The sequence below is a fragment of the Ictalurus punctatus genome, chromosome 3 (assembly GCF_001660625.3).
Source record: "Ictalurus punctatus breed USDA103 chromosome 3, Coco_2.0, whole genome shotgun sequence".
NCBI classification, from domain to species: domain Eukaryota; kingdom Metazoa; phylum Chordata; class Actinopteri; order Siluriformes; family Ictaluridae; genus Ictalurus; species Ictalurus punctatus.
Genome location: NC_030418.2, coordinates 29933233 through 29951765, shown reverse-complemented (window position 1 = coordinate 29951765; position 18533 = coordinate 29933233). Strand labels below are relative to the sequence as shown.

The 18533-nt window shown below is 36.7% G+C and overlaps 1 protein-coding gene across 11 annotated transcripts in view; it reads right to left on the bottom strand.

The window, feature by feature from the left end:
* Window positions 1–12543: 12543 nt before the first annotated feature.
* npnta (nephronectin a) overlaps window positions 12544–18533 on the bottom strand; it is a 64831-nt gene continuing 58841 nt past the window's right edge. For all 11 annotated transcript variants that reach the window (XM_017463310.2, XM_017463313.2, XM_017463312.3 and 8 more), the window contains 4 exons: window positions 17039–17128; window positions 15631–15729; window positions 14272–14531; window positions 12544–13370 (listed from right to left, as the gene is read on the bottom strand). In XM_017463310.2, coding sequence (XP_017318799.1) covers window positions 13260–13370; window positions 14272–14531; window positions 15631–15729; window positions 17039–17128 — 560 coding nt within the window. In that variant the 3' untranslated portion in view covers window positions 12544–13259. The remainder of the gene's footprint in view (window positions 13371–14271; window positions 14532–15630; window positions 15730–17038; window positions 17129–18533) is intronic.

The following is an 18533-nucleotide window of genomic DNA, read 5'->3' as shown; positions in this document are numbered from 1 at the left end:
GCTATAAATTATTGAATTTATTTTCAAATGGCTTCTGATGGATTTCTGTTCTAAATGTCCTATCTTTCTGTCTGTCTGTCTGTCTGTCTGTCTATCTATCTATCTATGTACAGTATCTCATAAAAGTGAGTACACCCCACTGAGCTACAGCTCAGTGTCAAGGTCTTGGCAATCTTCTTATAGCCTAGGCCATCTTTATGTAGAGCAACCATTCTTTTTTTCAGATCCTCAGAGAGTTCTTTGCCATGAGGTGCCATGTTGAACTTCCAGTGACCAGTATGAGGGAGTGTGAGAGCGACGACACCAAATTTAACAAACCTGCTCCCCATTCACACCTGAGACCTTGTAACACTAACAAGTCACATGACACTGGGGAGGGAAAATGGCTAATTTTGCCCAATTTGGACATTTTCACTTAGGGGTGTACTTACTTTTGTTGCCAGTGGTTTAGACATTAATGGCTGTGTGTTGAGTTATTTTGAGGGGACAGCAAATTTACACTGTTACACAAGCTGGACACTCACTACTTTACATTGTAGCAAAGAGTCATTTCTTTAGTGTTGTCACATGAAAAGATATCATCAAATATTTACAAAAATGTGAGCAGTGCACTTACTTTTGTGAGATACTGTATCTATCTATCTATCTATCTGTCTGTCTGTCTGTCTGTCTATCTTTTTATCTATCTACATAGATACATAAACATAAATCTAATTAACATTGTGATATTTTATCAGTAGATTTTAATTCAACAGTTTCATTTTGTATTTTTTACTATTTACTTTGTTTATTCTTAAATTTATTTCTATAAGGACAGTGTAGATCAAAACCCAACTTCTTATCGCTGCTTGGGTGTTGCTCGTCTGTTTGCCTATGTACAGAAAGGGAAAATCGTTTGTAAGAAACATTTCTCCAGTGGATGTCTTGCATATAGTGAGGTGAGTACATTCAGCACTATTTCCACATATGCGGTGTGATTATTTATGCTGGGTTCCATTTCAGGGAGTCTGGGTTTTTTGTATGTGTGTGTATGTGAGGTTGTTTTTTTGCATCTAAATTAGCCACCGGTGGCATTTTGCACACCTAATTGGCATTTGAAAAAGGATCCTATTCTTGCAGATGTCTGTCATGCTAATCAAGTTACATGTTTTTCATGCTTGACTGGTAGATTTCTCTGAGGTGGAACTTGAATTACAGGAACAGACCTGTCAAATTGTCATTAGTATGCTGCAGGGGTCCAGCGACTGACGCGCTGCGTGAAGGTGTCTCACGTTATTGGATAAAGCATTGAAACCTGTCATTTGTGTCAGTGTAATGCAATTTTGATCAAATTGAAAGTGATCTTTGCATAATAATATTGCTGACTCAGTGATGAGTCCGTGGGAGTAAATAGCAGTGCAATAATGCATTTGAACTACGAACCGTGCTGTAAAAGCACCGCAAATGCAAATATTCCACCATATTTAGATTTGTGTTCTGGAGTCACTGTAGATTAGATGTTCTCGGATGTTCTTCTGTTCAACACATACCTGTTAAAGCAGTCTCTGGTGATAGTGAGTACACAGAGATTCTCCAGATTCAGTATTTATTGGTTAACCTACAGAAATGTTTTGCCACTGATGTTAGCCTATATATCTTTAATCTGTACTCATGCAATAAAAAAAAGGCTTTCTATTAACTGTACATGTTCACTACATAGGGTATATTGTAATTTAGTTGCAGTTCTTATAGTACACTGGTGCGTGAAAGTTTGTGACCCCTTTAGAATTTTCTATACTCCTGCATAAAATATGACCTAAAAGATCATCAGATTTTCACACAAGTCCTAAAAGTAGATAGAGAACCCAATTAAACAAATGAGACAAAAATATTCTACTTTGTCATTTATTCATTGAGGAAAATGATCCAATATTACATATCTGTGAGTGGCAAAAGTTTGTGAACCTTTGATTTCAGTATCTGGTGTGACCCCCTTGTGCAGCAATAACTGCAACTAAATGTTTCCGGTAACTGTTGATCAGTCCTGCACATCAGCTTGGAGGAATTTTAGCCCCTTTCCTCAATAGAGAACAGCTTCAACTCTGGGATGTTTTTAGGTTTCCTCACATGAACTGCTTGCTTCAGGTCCTTCCACAACATTTCCATTGGATTAAGGTCAGGACTTTGACTTGGCCATTCCAAAACATTAACTTTATTCTTCTTTAACCATTGTTTGGTAGAACGACTCGTGTGCTTAGGGTCATTGTCTTCCTGCATGAGCCACTTTCTCTTAATATTTAGTTCACGGACAGATGTTCTGACATTTTCCTTTAGAATTGGCTGGTGTAATTCAGACTTCATTGATCTATCAATTATGGCAAGCCATTCTGGCCCAGATGCAGCAAAACAGGCCCAACCCATGAGACTACCACCACCATGTTTCACAGATGGGATAAAGGGCTTATGCTGGAGTCGTGTTTTTCATTCTCTAAACATAAGCCTTCTCTTTTTAACCAAAATTCTATTTTGGTCTCATTTATCCACAAAACTTTTGCCCAATAGCTTCCTGGCTTGTCTGTGTGAGCTTTAGCAAACTGCAGATGGGCAGCAATGTTCTTTTTGGAGCGCAGTGACCTTCTCTTTGCAACCCTGCCATGTACACCATTGTGGATCAGTGTTCTCCTGCAGGTGTAGTCATGAACATTAACATTAGCCAATGGGAGAGAGGTTACAAACATGTAGTTACACACATTTAGTTACGCACATAGTTACACATTTAATTATGCACATGCAGTCATATACATTCAGAAAAGCGCTATATAAGTGCAGACCATTTACCATTTAGATAGTAACACACATAATAACACACCGGTATTACTACAGGAGAGCATGAGAAATTTGAACAAATTTAAGTGACCAGGTGTGATGTGGTTAGAGTTTGGGTTTGAATTCATTCAAATAAAGTAATAACACAAGACATGAATGATAACCCAAACTCTCTAACATTAAACTTAACCTTTGTAACTTTTTTCTACAAATGAATAGGAATTTGTTTGTTTTGAATGAAAACTGAAATTAGAATGAAAATAAAAGCACAAGGTTAAAAAAAAAAAAAAAAAAAAAAGCTGAAACACTGACACCAACAAATCAGAAGTGAATGCAAGATAATGACCATAATAATAGAAATATTAACAGGCATAACAATAATAAAAATATCATATTTGTATATTACAGACAAAATAATATTATACACTGATAGAAAGAACAGCGAGAGGAACAGCTGAGTAGGAGAAAAATAGAAATAAGTCTTCACAACTGTAGAGGAGAATCTGCTCTATAGGTTTCAAAAATATTGTATATTATGAAAGACATATTTTAATGTTGCTGAAAGAAAGTAAATAATACATTCTAATCGATGTGGAAGGGAGTAAAATAACATTTGTGCTTCGGGCATAGTATCAATTCACACAACATTTCTCTTTAGAGTCGTAATTAGTCACAGTCCAAATAATCAGTTCTCATGGACTGTTTTCTGCAAACACAGTGTAAAAGGAGGACTGATGTTCCAGGCTGAAATCTGTTAATTAAATCAATATAGTGTTGAGCTTGAAGTGCTAATTATTCATTTTGTCAAGAGCAACATTAATAAGGGCAGCTAATTTCCTCACCAAATGCACAGCTGAAGACTTCACCAGTGATGAAGTTAAAAACAAGAGCAGTAATAATCTAAATAGACTCACGGCACCAAATATTAATTGAGTTTACAGGCTTGCTCTCTCCGTGTCCATGTTTTACATACTGTATAATTTTATTACATTAAAACGCATTGTTTATACTATAGACAATATACAGGTTATTTAGTCTCATAAATAACCTGAGTTCACCTCCTCTTCAAATCGTTTCAATATTAATTACTGCTGAGCCTCTTAAAATGAATCAGTTATTACTTCATGGAGAACTGAACACACCACCCACAGGAACTGCTGGCATATTTTTTTGTCACAAAACTACACATGTATTATTAGTTGTTGTTGTTGTCGTTGTTTTAAAATGCATACTTGCTTGACAAAGCAACCCAGTACTCTGGAGTCTACAGTGTAAAATGGTGATATCTACCGAAGCCATACTATAAAGGGCAGTCATTTATGAGGTTCTATCTCTTTGCTGTTGAGACAGTAGAGTGGGAGCATGATAAAAGTATTACAGTCATATTACTCATTCTTAATCATGCTTCACATTTGCTTTAAATCTGTTATTTGCCTTGCAGCCAGAACTACTATCAAAACCAATGCATAAAATCATGCAGATACAGGCCAAGAGCTTCAGTTACTGTTCACATCAAACATCAGATTTGGGGGGAAAAATTGTGAGTTCACAATTGGCATGGCTGTTGATGTCAGATGGGTTGGCTGAGTATTTCAGAAACCTGGGATTTTCATACCCAACAGCCACCTTGTTGATGAGAGAGCTCTGAGTAGAATGGCCAGACTGGTTTGAGCTGACATTAAGGCTACGGTTACTCAAATAATCACTCTTTACAACCGTGGTGAGCAGAAAAGCATAGCAAAAATAGCAGAAGACCACTGGGATCGGGTTGCCATGAACTGGAATCTGAGGCTACAGTGGACACAGGCTCCCTAAACTGGATAGTTGAAGATTGGAAGAAGGCCAGGTCATGTTTTTCACCCTGACCAAGATGAACAAAATAAAATGATTTTTTTTAAAATAATGAGTCTAATATGTAATTAGTTTATTAAATATATCTGTGCTGAGGGGATTCTGGCTGGTAAACGTTGTGAACCCCTGATCTAGTATATTCAAAACATCCAACCTCCATCCAGCAGATGGCAAAAATCAGTGGCCCAAATATTAGAAAACCCTGGACCTGGCGACCATGCTTCCGAACTGTTTCCAAACCTGCTTTTTTTCCCCCCTGTGTCCTTTTAGCTTTCTGATTCTTTTAGTTATTTTATTTCTCTATAGCCGTTTTGTGGGTATTTTTTTTATTATTTAATTCTACCTGTCTGTTTTCATTTGAATATGCAATTATCATATCCGACTGTGAAATGGCCTCCGCTATGGACCTTGACTACCATTCAGGTAAAAGCCTTAATGTAGGGACTGTGATTAAAATCCACCTACCTCTGGCTCCCATTTGTTAAAGACACAGCAATTCAACTAGAAAGTCAATTTATACATTTTAATAAAGGTGTGTTAGTGAAAGCACATGTAAATATGCTGAAGTCAGAGCCCTAAATGTTTGATATGGAAATTAGCACACAGAGACTGGACTATTTAATCTGTCAGCTGCAGACAGGAAGGCTGTGAAATTAACATTCCCATGTCTAAACAGACAAAATTTTTCTATTCATAATTGCTGTATGTAGCATTAGCACAGAGAGTGCAAATTGACATTAATTATGCCGTCAGCTTTCATGACAAGATTAACTAAATTACAGCAACGCAGCTATTGAGAAAAAAGATGGCCAGTACATTGCATATTACGCAAGGCGATTTGTTATGAATTAATGATTTTTATGTCCTCGAACTAAAGTGGTAATCAATTTTGCCTTCATAACAATGTTATAAAGCTTAAATTTTACCTTTTTCAACGTTGTTTAATTATGATGCTTATGGAATGAAATGGATACTTCACAAATGATGTGCTTTTGTGAAATATCATAAAACAATACTCTTCAACAGTTTATAATAACATTTATACCACCGCGCTGCTGAATTCTTGAATCTGGGGCTGGATTCACGAAACATTCTTAAGAATAAATTTCATCTTAACTGTCAATTTCTTCTTATTTTCTAACATAAGAAAAAAGTTAAGGATATTTTGAATTCCCGAAAATTCTTCTTAAAAATTTTCTCTTTTTTTTCCCCTTAAGGTTGTTCCTAAGACAAAACTTCAAATTCTTAAAAAGAACGTTCTTAAAAATCATCGTAAAAATAACTTCTTAAAGTTAGAATAACTGCCAACTTGTCAGAGCACGAAAGGGTAAAATTTTTATGAAGATATTGGGTTGTTTCAAATATTAAACATTACAAAATTATAAAACTTGCAACGTATCATAAATCCTGTATAACTACTGCAATATTTTACTTATATAAACTAGCATACTTGGCCTATTGGTTTCCACTTTTGAGCAGGTAAATTATCCTTTGATGGTTAATATCAGTAAATGTTGTTAACTGAACACATCTCATGCTCTTTACATTTGAATATATGAACGGGGTGATTGCTACTTAAGACATAATAAATTGCTACATTTAAAATTGGGCAGTATTGAATTTGTAGCTATTACACTACTGTTATTTTATTCTTAAGAAAAAAATTAAGAAGCTCTGAAGAAAATATTTGAGAACTTCTGAAGAATTTTTCAAGAATTGTACCTGGGAACATTCTTACAAACGTCTTAGAATTTATCTTAAGAACTTTCTTAAATTCTTTTGTGATTTTCATGAATCCGGCCCCTGATCTGGTTGGTAAGTGATGGACGTTTCATATAAAGAATTAAAAAACCCCATGCAAACAGTTTAATTGATATGGTTAAGTTTTCTGTGAGATGTTTATGTAACATTTTTGGAAGGAGTCTCCAATGTCAGCATTTTTAACAGTCAGAGGTAACGCTGTACTTTCAAGTTTGCTGACAAAAAGTTTGCACTTTTTGGTTTTTCTGTTACATGACAATGCATCTTTAAAGCTCTTTTACAGTACACTCACTGCTAGAATATGAAGAATCTAAACTTAGGGTATTTTTGTTGATCACAGTCAAATTGCAGCATGTTTATTTGAGTCCAATGGACTTATATAAACATTGTAGGGTGTGAATTCACTTTAACACTGTGATTCAACACTGTGGGTGTTAAATCAACACTGGTGATTTTTGCTGTGATCCAATGCTGGTGTCTATCTTTTTTCATTCTAAGTAAACTTTCACAAAGCTCTGTATTTTAGTGCATGTCTACCAAGTTTATTAGTGACAATGCGATCATGCTAACACTACTGTATATGTTTTATCTTCCATATGCGCATTATTTAGAAAGTATTACTTCAAAAAAGGAGAGAAAAAAAATCAATGTAAGCAAAGTTTATTCTCCAAAACGTCCAATGGAAAAACGAAGCAATCTGTTATGCCCTCGCCGGCAGATGGCACTGTGGCGCGGCTTATGAGTGCGCGCGTGCACGTAACTGAACTGTTATATATGGACATGCGTCTCTGTGTGTTTAAGCATTGGTTGATTTAGTCCAGGTGTCTGTGGTTTAGTTTAATTATGTTGGTTATTTAAACCCCTCATGTTGCTGTGCACGTCACACAGTATTTATCTTGAATGAGTATTTATGTTACATTAACTAAGAATATTGGTATATGTTTGAACATAGTAGCGTTTAGCATGCTAGCGGTTTTAGTGTCATGTTTGCACTCGTATCCAGTGTTCAAGTTTAAAGCCAGATTATCTGTTCCTGTCTAGACCGCATTTCCTTGTTTATTGCTTTAAATTTATGAATAAAGACATTGGTCCTGCACTTACTTCCTGCATATAGTCTCGAGTCGTTACACAATATTATGGTCAAAAACCACAAACAATTCACACATATCCAATAGGAGTGCTTGGAGAGTGTAACAGTGTAAATATCTACATGATAATTAATGTAGGTGTTATAATTGACTTTTTCACTCATTGATTCCTGTCTAGGTGATGGAGCTTTGATTACTTTTCTGAGGAAAGCAATGTCCTCATCTATAGTGTTCTGTGGGCCAATACTGAGAAGAGAGGTGTCATTACATCTATAGAGATAATGGCCTCAGGTTGTGAAACATTAGGCTGCATTCACACGTGACATTTTTTCCTTCACAGCCAGAACACATTTTACATGCAATTCTGTAAAAAAAAAATTTTTTTAAATAATAATAAAAAAAAGTATTAGTTTCTAGGCATAGGTTAAACACTATGAGGCAATTCGAAAGTATTATACTTTCATCTTGACTTGATCGTTTAAACATTTATATTAGACAAGAGGCAAGGTATGTTCATGAAACAATTCTATTCTGATTGGAGTGATCTCTTCCAGGATGACTTCACCCCCATCTACCAGGCTCAGTCACCAGATCTCAACCCAGTTGAACAACCATGGAACACTTTGTGATGTGTGATGTGTGACAAGTGAGGTGTCAGACATGTTCTCCACCATCAAAACAAGACAGATTATCTTCTGGTGTTCAACCCTCCAGAGATTTATAGAATCTGTGCCAAGGCACATTGAAGCTGTTCTCTTTTCTGGTTTCCTCCCATCTCTCAAACATATACCCTGAAGATAGATGACCTACTTTAAACATGATAAAACCTCTACAGTCTTAGAAAAAGGGTTCCTCAGTGGTTCTTTAAATGGTTAGTTCTATGGTACAATGATGATTCTCAGGCAGCTCTACATGTAAATTTTGATGGAGTTTCACTCTCCACGGCTCACAGAGGATCTGATATCTTTTGTACAATTATCTGGCCACACACACGCTTCAGAATCTTGCAGTATTCTGGTTGCAATAAGATTGGTTTCCGTGCACCGTTTCCATCTGTTGCACGATGAACTTTTTTGGAGCAAGCAATGAAAATACATGCATGGCATATTCATGAGTTTTGTTAAAGTTAGAAAGTCCTTGTGACTTTTTAGTGAAGGTACCACTATAAATCTTTGTCTTTGTCTTAAAGTAAAAATCTCTGCTCTGGTGTTAGAACATTCATACAGAGGGATAAACTAAAGTGAGATGGGATTGAGCTGTAGGTTATTCCTTATATTGTTAAGAATCCCAAAGACTATTCAGATGGTGGAAGAGTTTCTTAAGATGATCTGATCATGATGCTGATCTTTTCAGTTTCAGTTGCTTCACTTGGGCATCAGCGCGTTATACAGTATGATTTTACCTAATGCAGACCATTAATTTCTTCAAAATTAATTCTTGTCAATGTTCACAAAACAGAATAGGAGTGAAATTACATTAGTACTGCTTTATGGTCATTATGGCTTTCCAAAAATACATGCTGACATGCTTTGAAAATGAACACCATACACTTCCCAGAGCTGTGGCAATCTCACTTGTTGACTTAATATACGTCTTAATATATGATATGCTGATACATTGTCAGTTATCTGTGAGGATCAGTTATGGAAATAGCAAGTGTATTGTGAGCCAATCTTGCATTATGTTGGCCAAAATGCAATTAGTGCTTGGGTAGTATTTCAATCTTGGACCAGAAGTGGCACAGCTATACAGTTTCACTGGAGTGAAGTGGTGATTGTGTTCTCGCACTCATATTCCTCATCATTACCTGGTCATATATGGTCCATCATTGGACCCAAACTGCTTACTTATCTAAACCTCAGGTTCCATATATTAACATTAACATTGTATAAATTTCTGGGCTTCATAACATATTATGCTAAAGACTATCCAGAAATCCGTCCAGAAATAATACTTTCAATTAAAATGCACTTTCAATGAACATTACTATTGCGATGTTTTAAAACGGCAGTTCCCCGTTTTTATTTTCCACAGTCTCCTCATGGACGTTACCCTGAGGGACGCTTCACTGAGGCCGTATGCACTGAAAAGTGGCGCAGTTAAGGAAGGATCTGAAACCCCTCAAGGGTGAAATTAAAGCAAGGTACACTTATCTGAAACTTCCATATGACCACTTAAATCCGAATCATGTGGACAATACACTGTAAAGAATGGCTTCAATCGACAATAATATACTGGGTTCATAGTAGTGTAATACTTTATATGTCTTTTCCCATTTGATACAGCAGTGTGCCTGGTATTCTGGGAAAATATTTTACAGTACTGGTAGTTCACACTGTATCAAGGTATTGTGTTTTTTATATATATATATATATATATATATATATATATATATATATATATATATATATATATATATATATAACACTGCTGTGAGTGTATTGTAATAATACTGTAAACCATATAATACAGTAAACCATGATAATGATAATAGTAACAGAAATGAGTGTGAATGTGCTTGTACAGAACACATTTATTGACAGAAATCATTTTGGAAAAAGTAAAAAAAAAAAAAAAAAAAAAACGTTTGTTGAAGCAATCATTTCATTCACATTCATCGTTACAATAATTTTAGTTCACAAACAAAACAACCCATCATGTTAGACTGTTAACTATATTAGGTGTGAAAAAAACCTAAGTTTTAAAAGCATTTAGGAGAAGCAGCATAGGAACCTTGTCTGGCTAATTTAATTAAGGAGTACACCTTCAGTTATATTAGTGCACATTAGCAGAGTAAGTGCAATGGTAAGTAATGCTAGGCTTGCTAACCCTAACTCTAACCATGACATATAGGTTTCTTTCTTATTGTTTTTTGCCCCCCTTGTGCTATTGAGGACGGTGCCTTCCTAAATCTGTCATAATTCTCTTGTTTATTTTAAGAGTTTATTGTTGTGTAATTCAATGTCTTGGATTTTTGTGAACTGAAATGATTCAAATGGTTGCTTTAATTACACCATTTTATTGAGATACTTTTAAAACAACTTTGTTAGAGCAGCAGCATAATTAAACCTGCGACGAAATAACATTCATTTCGCAAAGTACTGATTTTATATTGCAGTGTAAATAGACCTTTATGAATAAGATTGCACATACAAATGTATTGTTTTCTGTGTGTGACAGAAAACAATGATACATGATTAGTGCAGCTCTATTGTGTGTAGCACTCCTCTTGTTAAATTAGGTATTTAGACTGAATTCATTTTCCAGATGTCAACACTTTTAATCTGAATAAATGTCTACAGAAATGATTATATAACCTTTTCAAAATAAAGAAAACTCCTTGTGGAAGCTGGTGTAGGACTTTATATAATTTAAATTATAATCAGATTCAGAGTAACGCAGTGCTTAAGGCTTTATTTCAGTATGTAGCAAGATAGCGTGGGTTTAATCACAGAAAACTGACATTGACTTTCACAGAAAATAAATCTGTAAATAGACAGAAATTACTGTGTGACCAGCAATATACTGTATACGATATGGCCAAAAGTTACAAATGACCATTACACCCATAAACTGGTGCCACAAATTTGGAAGCACACAATTGTGTAGAATGTCTTTGTATGCTGTAGCATTATAATTTCCCTTCACTGGAACTAAGAGGCCCAAAATCTGTTCCAGCATGATGATGCCCCTGTGCACAAAGTGAACTCCATGAATACATGGTTTCCCAAGACTGGAGTGGAAGAATTTGAGTGTCCTGCACAGAGCCCTGACCTCAACCTCACCGAAAACCTTTGGGATGAACTGGAACACCGCATGCACCCCAGACCTCAACACCCAGTATCAGTGCCCGATCTCACTAATGCTCCTGTAGCTGAATGAACACAAATCCCCACAGCGAGGCTTCAAAATCTAGTGGAAAGCTTTCCCAGAAGAGAATACTATAACAGAAAAGGACTAACTCGGGAATGGGATGTTCAACAAGCACATAAGGCCATATAGGGTATTGTTCAACCACTCTGATACTGAAGATACCCTCTTGATCACGTTACCCACCTTAAGCACCTCCACAGAAGTCAGGTCGAATTCACAAGTATTGAATATTCGTCTGATTTAAGCTTTCAGTACCTGGATTAGATGTGATGCACATGAGATTGAATCGTTTCAGGTTTCTGTTTACATTTCTCAACCATGAAATTATATGAACTACCAGAGAACTGTTTTTTAATTTTTTTTATTTTCTATTTCCCACCTTGAGATTTTTGTCTCTAAAATGGAAACTCATGTAAGTTAACTCTTGTTTGGTTTCTATAGGAATTGCTTTTAAAAACTCAAGAAAAGTGGCTTGGTAGATTTGCCTTTATTTTAACAATGGATGTTAGTATGGAAATTATACAGCTTGTGTTGCACTGGGTAGCATTGGGAAGCACCTCACAGCTCCAAGGTTCCTGAGGTTTGATCTGGAGCTCGATTACTGCCTTTGCAGTGTTTCACATGTTCAACAGTGTCAATGTAGGTTTTCTCTAGGTTCTCTAGTTTCCTCCCACCTTCCAAAAACCACAACGGTCGGTAGATTGGTGACTGTAAATTACCGCTAGGTGAGAATGTGTGTGTGCATGGTGCCCTATAATGGAGTAGCATCCCATCCAGGGTGTGTTCTGGGATAAGCTCTGGATCCACTGCTACCATGAACAAGATAAAGTGGTTCTTTAAAAAAAACACTTTAAAAGACACTTATTTCTTGTTCTTTCTTTGTACCGTGGATGCTAAAAGCATGTTTTGGATGATAAACTCGGCGAAGTCATGACTCCTGATCTTCTGAATCTTCTTATTTCCCTACGTGGTCATGAAGGCAGCATTAGCTCCACCCCTGGCCAGAGAAAAGCTGAAAACACTCCTGACAAACACGATTTTTCCAGAGAAGGCGTTGTCAGTTACGCTGGTCATTGCAATTTCAATTCACTTCACAGGCAGCAGAGTGCTCAAAAATGTACAAACTGCTTCTTTAAACCAACGCAGTATACACAAGACCAATGTATAAAGTGTACATTCACAACTTTTATTGGCATAAATCTTTAAATACTGACATCATCATACTGTAAGATTTAAAGGGTACACACGTGTATCATATGCCAATACATGATGGCTGATACAGCCACTTAAAAATATAATGCAAAACAATTTGACTGGCTGGTAGATTACAGTATACATAATGCCAAGAGAACACTTGAAATCGGGTCGTGTAAACATTGCCTTGCATCACTTAGACAAGTTGAAGAATTCACATACTGTAATTCTGCACTAGCAAAGCATCTTTTCCAAATATATCTATAATTATATTTATATATATATTTATATATATGTACACACGGATACATTTACAATAATACAATGGAAATACGTTGTCTCTCGGCTAGATTTTAAGCACATGATGCTCTCGTGGGCTAGTTTAAAAAGGCTTTAAAAAGGCAGTCTCGAGAGCGAACATGTGGCCGTGGCACAGCTGGGTCCATTTTCCTATTGTCTCGTTGGAAATCATACAGAAGTGTATGACATTTATAAAAGAAATTGGCACATTTTCTGTGTTCGGAACTACTGTTTCCATTCACAATTTCATCCAGCTACTGGAGGCATTGGGCTTTTGTCTGCTGTAGGAATCACACTCATAATCTTGAGGGAAGTCCACGGAAAAGCAGATCCCTCTTTTCTTTCTTAAGCGAATCGTCGGGCGAGAGGGTTTTCTGTTTGTGTTTGTTAGAGCCTCCTCAAGTTGTGTTCTTCCTGACAGACACCTCTCTTCAGACTAATGTCGTCCAGGACCATTTCGCCAGTATGGCCTCTCCGCCTTTCACCCTTCACAATCACCTGCAAGCACACACACACACACACACACACACGCACACATCATTCAGATGTAACAGCATTGATCCAACATGCTCAAGTATCCATTAAAATGAAATCTAATTTTTCTGAGCTGGGGATTAAATAGAGCTCTTCAGTGTAGTCCTCAACTCACTGTCTGGGTTACAATGACCCAGTGTTGTTTTTTTGTTTTGTTTTTTTGTAAAAGTAGTGAAATGCTAATGTCAGAAAGCAGCTTTATAGAAATGCGGCTGTAGACTCTTACTCTCAGGTAAGAGCGGCAAGAAAAAAACTCCTTGATACAACATGAGGAAGAAACCTTGAGAGGAACCACCCTCAAATGGAAACCCATTCTCTTCTGGGTGACACCAGACAGACGGGATTATACATGATTATTACAGTATACAGGTGTAGAAGATTAAAGAGTACTAAGTGTGTTGAAAGGATTTTCAGCATAAGCACAGGACAGTTTTTATTAATACAGCAGCACTTCCTAATTACAAATCTACTGCATCCCAGTGAGATTATCCACTCAAGTAAGAGTGAGAATTTGGGAATATCCATCCATCCATCCATTTTCTATACCACTTATCCTACAGGGTATTTGGTATTTATTTCAGTTATAGGGCTTTGTAATCCTGAATTTGAAGTGAAGTTATCCACTGTATAATAAATTAGACGTGAGCATAGTTTTTTAGCAAGTTCGGGCTGTCCGAGCGAGAACATCCACAATCATCTCTATCCTATTAAGGTGCTACCAAAAATAGTACTACTATTGATAATGTGCTAGTTAGCACTACTCGCAGGAGATAATTCTAGCATTGTCTGTTTAGCTACAATATCCATTTGATCTCAGCGAGAACTGAGCACAAGCGTAATCTTACGAGAGTGCGCTCATACTCACACTCTCCAGGCCATTGCCCCACAGTGTGATCTGTGTCGTCCTCCAGCCGCTGCCTCCTGTGCGACCCCATACGGCTGGACTGTGCTGTCGGCCTTTCTGCACAAACACCTGCAGCATGCCCACGTGGTGACCCGCCAGATTGTGCCGGAAAGCCAGACACAGGTTACCCTCGTTCCAGGGAGATGCCAGGGGAAGAACCAGCTGAGCTCCGCGGCCATTCCGCTTACCCGCCGCATCAGAGATGGTCAAATACTTTCCACCTAAAATAGAACCAACAGCACACCATGCACTTACAACAAAAGGCTAGGGCAAAACATTCCCTGGGCAGGATTGTTACTTGTCAAAATAATTATTTTATTTAATAAATTGGCTGGCGTGCCACTAATCAGTATTATGTTCTTTTTTTAGTCTACGTATAAATATATATATATATATATTTAACCTGTGTCAGTGTTTGTAGCAGAATCATATGGGAAGGTCTTTAAAATTTTCTAAGTCCTGAAAGATTCAGGAGTACCTCAATTACATGGTTTATTAACTTAAAGAGAGGGAAGAAATTAAGGCTGGTGAGGGAATGACTGTATATAGGTGTTATAACATAAGTGATAATGGAAACTAAGTTGTTTGTGGATGTTCTGCAACATTAAACATAAATGTAAACGGATAAAAAAAAGTATCCCTCTAGTATCATATTCTTTAATAAATGAAAACATTTCAGCACTGGCAAACTGCCATGATATAAAAGGAACAAAACCTACCATGTTGGGACACACACACTGTTACTGAATAATAATAGTAATCATATCACCTCATCACTGATTAGTTTCATATTAACAGCATGCCTCCAAGTGTTTTATTCCAGAATTATTCATAATTTCTTGCTCAAAGAAGCAGAGAAAATCTATTGAAAGTGCAGATTTTAATCTTCCACACAATCCTCCATTTGTGTTAAAAAATTATAGCTTTTTATGATAAAAGAAAGTCTTACTTATAGTTTACATTTAATAGAAATACTATATATAGATGCAAGTGTAGTATGTTTCTGTTACCACATTTTGTTTATGGTTAAAAAAAGGAGTTTTTTGTGGTGAAAATGTAAGACTTTAATGTAAGAATTTTTTTGCAGCAGTGTGTCTACATACACATCAAATTGATCAAATTTATAGCTGAATTTTGCTGGTGGAAAAAAAGGATACAATATACTGTATTTGGGGTGTTCTATGAGGATAGAAATTCTTTTTAAAAGGTTAATATATTCAGTTATTTAACAATTTTATTAGGTTGAGCAGTAAGTTTTTTTTTTGTTGTTGTTGTTTTTGGATATGTAAAATGCTGATTCAGTTCTAGTGAAGCAGTTACCTGAAGGGTCTGGTACTGTCTCCCAGTGCACGTCTCCCTCTTTGTGCTGGATCCAGTCACAAAGACCCCGATCAAAGGAGCAGCTCAGAAATCCAGCCTCTAAAATACCAAATACAGCATTACAAAGCCATTCAAAAATGCAGCTGGATTCCAAAAAATAACACAAAACACACTTCTGAATTCAGTACTGATGCAGTCACATGAGCTCTAAACATACATCAGGCTAGCATCAATCAGTTTGTTGGAGAAATGGATATTTGCAACGTTTTAGGGGCCAATTAAAGCTCTGTCCATGCCAGACTACTGATCCTGTTTTAGCGCTGAGTGCCAGGATACAGACTGAAATTGTTAGACAATTTGCGTACCTCTGACCTCACTTCTAACGGCATGCAAAAACAGTGGATAGCAACCTGGGCTCACTTCCCAGACACATACTGGACCCTGTTTTAGACTATAAAAGGAGTTGTAGCCATATATGTAATGAATTATGAACATTCATAAGCCATAATATTATATATTACTAGGATCAATGCATTGCCCTCTGTTTTTATGCGAGAGATTGCTTAAATAATATTTAAAAGTAATCGAGTGGTGAGTAGTGGGATGACATAAGGAAATTGCCTGTTATGAATTAACTTTTGATAACTAACAACCTACAGCTGTTTCCAGCACTGTGCTGGAAGTCGGGCATTTTAGCCAAGTTTGGAGCTCTATTTCAATTTAAAATGGAAGCTCAGGTGCTGCTACGGAACTCATTATGCGTCAGTGGATCATTTTTCAACGGGTCAGGGTTTATTAACTAAATATTTTGGGAATATTTATACAGTTAATTTTTAACATATGGTGAACCTTTAGGATTTTTTGTTTATAATATGAAACCTCTGTTCGTGGTTATTTAGATTTATTTAGTTTTATACAGACAAAAATGCACATTGTTTCGAATTGTTTATGATTCATGAATAAAAAACGAGTCTTTTCAGTCATAATTTTACTTCATTCAATCAAATCGAATTGAAATTGACATTTATGATACCATGTCATAAATACCACCTTATGTTAACTCGTTAACAATTTATGCTATAAAATGCAATGCACTGTCATAACTAACATCTTAACGTATTATAACATTTTAAGAATTTCAATCGTAGATAATTAAATATATGACCTTTGCAGAAAGCATTACAAATGAATCATGCATATGATTATAACTGAGACAGGATGTCACGTTATCAAACATATACACGATGATACAGAATAAGAAGATAATCTTTAAAGATCAGGTTCGTGTGTCAATATCGAGTGCATTGATGCTGCCTTACTGCTAAGCCGAGCTGAGCTGGTAAATATTGACAGAAGCCAGACTACAAAGACATGGATGTACAGCAGATATAGGAAAAGTGTACTGCACCTGGGTCGTCTTTTAGCTCTTCTTCAGTGTTACCCAGTTCAATATCTAAATCAGTACCGAGAACGTTGTTGTCTCCATTATTCCGAGGTACTACAGGGAATTAAAAAAAGATACATCAGAAATTGCTTGGAGAAAAAATGCAATTATGATGGCTGACTGCACAGAAGATAAATGATTCTGGGTTCAATCTAACACAACCACAGCATATCCCAACATTCAGTATGTATACATGTTTAGGGCTTGTAATTTTATGAAATATTCATATTCAAAACATTTACACTGTGTCAGAAAGGTGCTCTGAGTGATACCTTGTAGGAATTCTTCTTCTTATTTTTTTTAAAAACTTGTGATGGATGGTAAATTTTTGATGGTGTATTATTTCCAACCATAAATGTTTTGCATTATTTAGAAGGCTCTTTGTAGGTGGAAATGAATAATTACTTTACTGTGGCACCAACAAAATGGGTAAGAAACCATACTTCAAAAAAATTACCAAGACAACAGAGGATTCTTTTTTCCTTAATTTAGTCCTGGCAAATTTTCACCCATCAGGCAGCTCTCCCCTATCAACCAACAGTTACCAACCAGGGAGGGTGATGCCCATCACGTGTCTCTCCGAGGCACCTGAAGCCAGCAAACTGAAAAAAAAACTTTTCCAAAAAATTTTTTGGAACCGCTGCTTATGGAATTTCGGGGCGAGGGGGTTGAGGGGCGGGGGTGCTATCCACCCACTTCTGCATGCATGAGCTCACAGATGCACATGATTGGCTAGTGTTGCTGAGATTGATAGGAAAGAGAGAGTATGCCACCTGACAGCTCTTGGGCTCCTGGCTACAGACAGCGTAGCATCATCAGAATTCAAACTCACCATCTTTAGATGATAGTGCGAATGCTTTTCTGTTGCACCACTCAGGAACCACTTAGCAGAAGATTCTTGGCAAAAAAAAGGGTATTTGGACTCTGGGCCAAAAATGTCCTGACTGTAGCCAGTGCTTGGTTTTCATTTTAATTTAGGCTGTAACATACTGTCCCATCTAGGTAGAGTTGGACTGTGTGCCTGTTCCAGGAGTCGAATGACCATCATTCTACAGGACTATGGGGTGAAATGAGGCGTAAGTGTGGGCCAACTTTGATACATTACTCATTTGCTATCAAGGCATCCACTAAATAAATACATAAATAAATAAATAAAATAGTGTGTCATTGCTCTTAAAGATCCTTCGCATTTATTTTTTAAATGTTTACCAAAACATCGACTTAGAGATGCTATATGGGAGTTTTGGAGCACATTTTAGAGAATCAGACACCACTGAGTGGGAAGTGGAGGCTCAGTGGTTAAGGCTTTGGGCTACTGATCAGGAAGAGTTGTGAGCTCAAATCCCAGAACTGGCAAGTTGCCACTGTTGGGACCTTGAGCAAGATTCTTAACCCTCCATTGCTCAGTCACTTTGGATAAAAGTGTGAAATGAGCAAATGTAAATGTAGTATTGCTCCT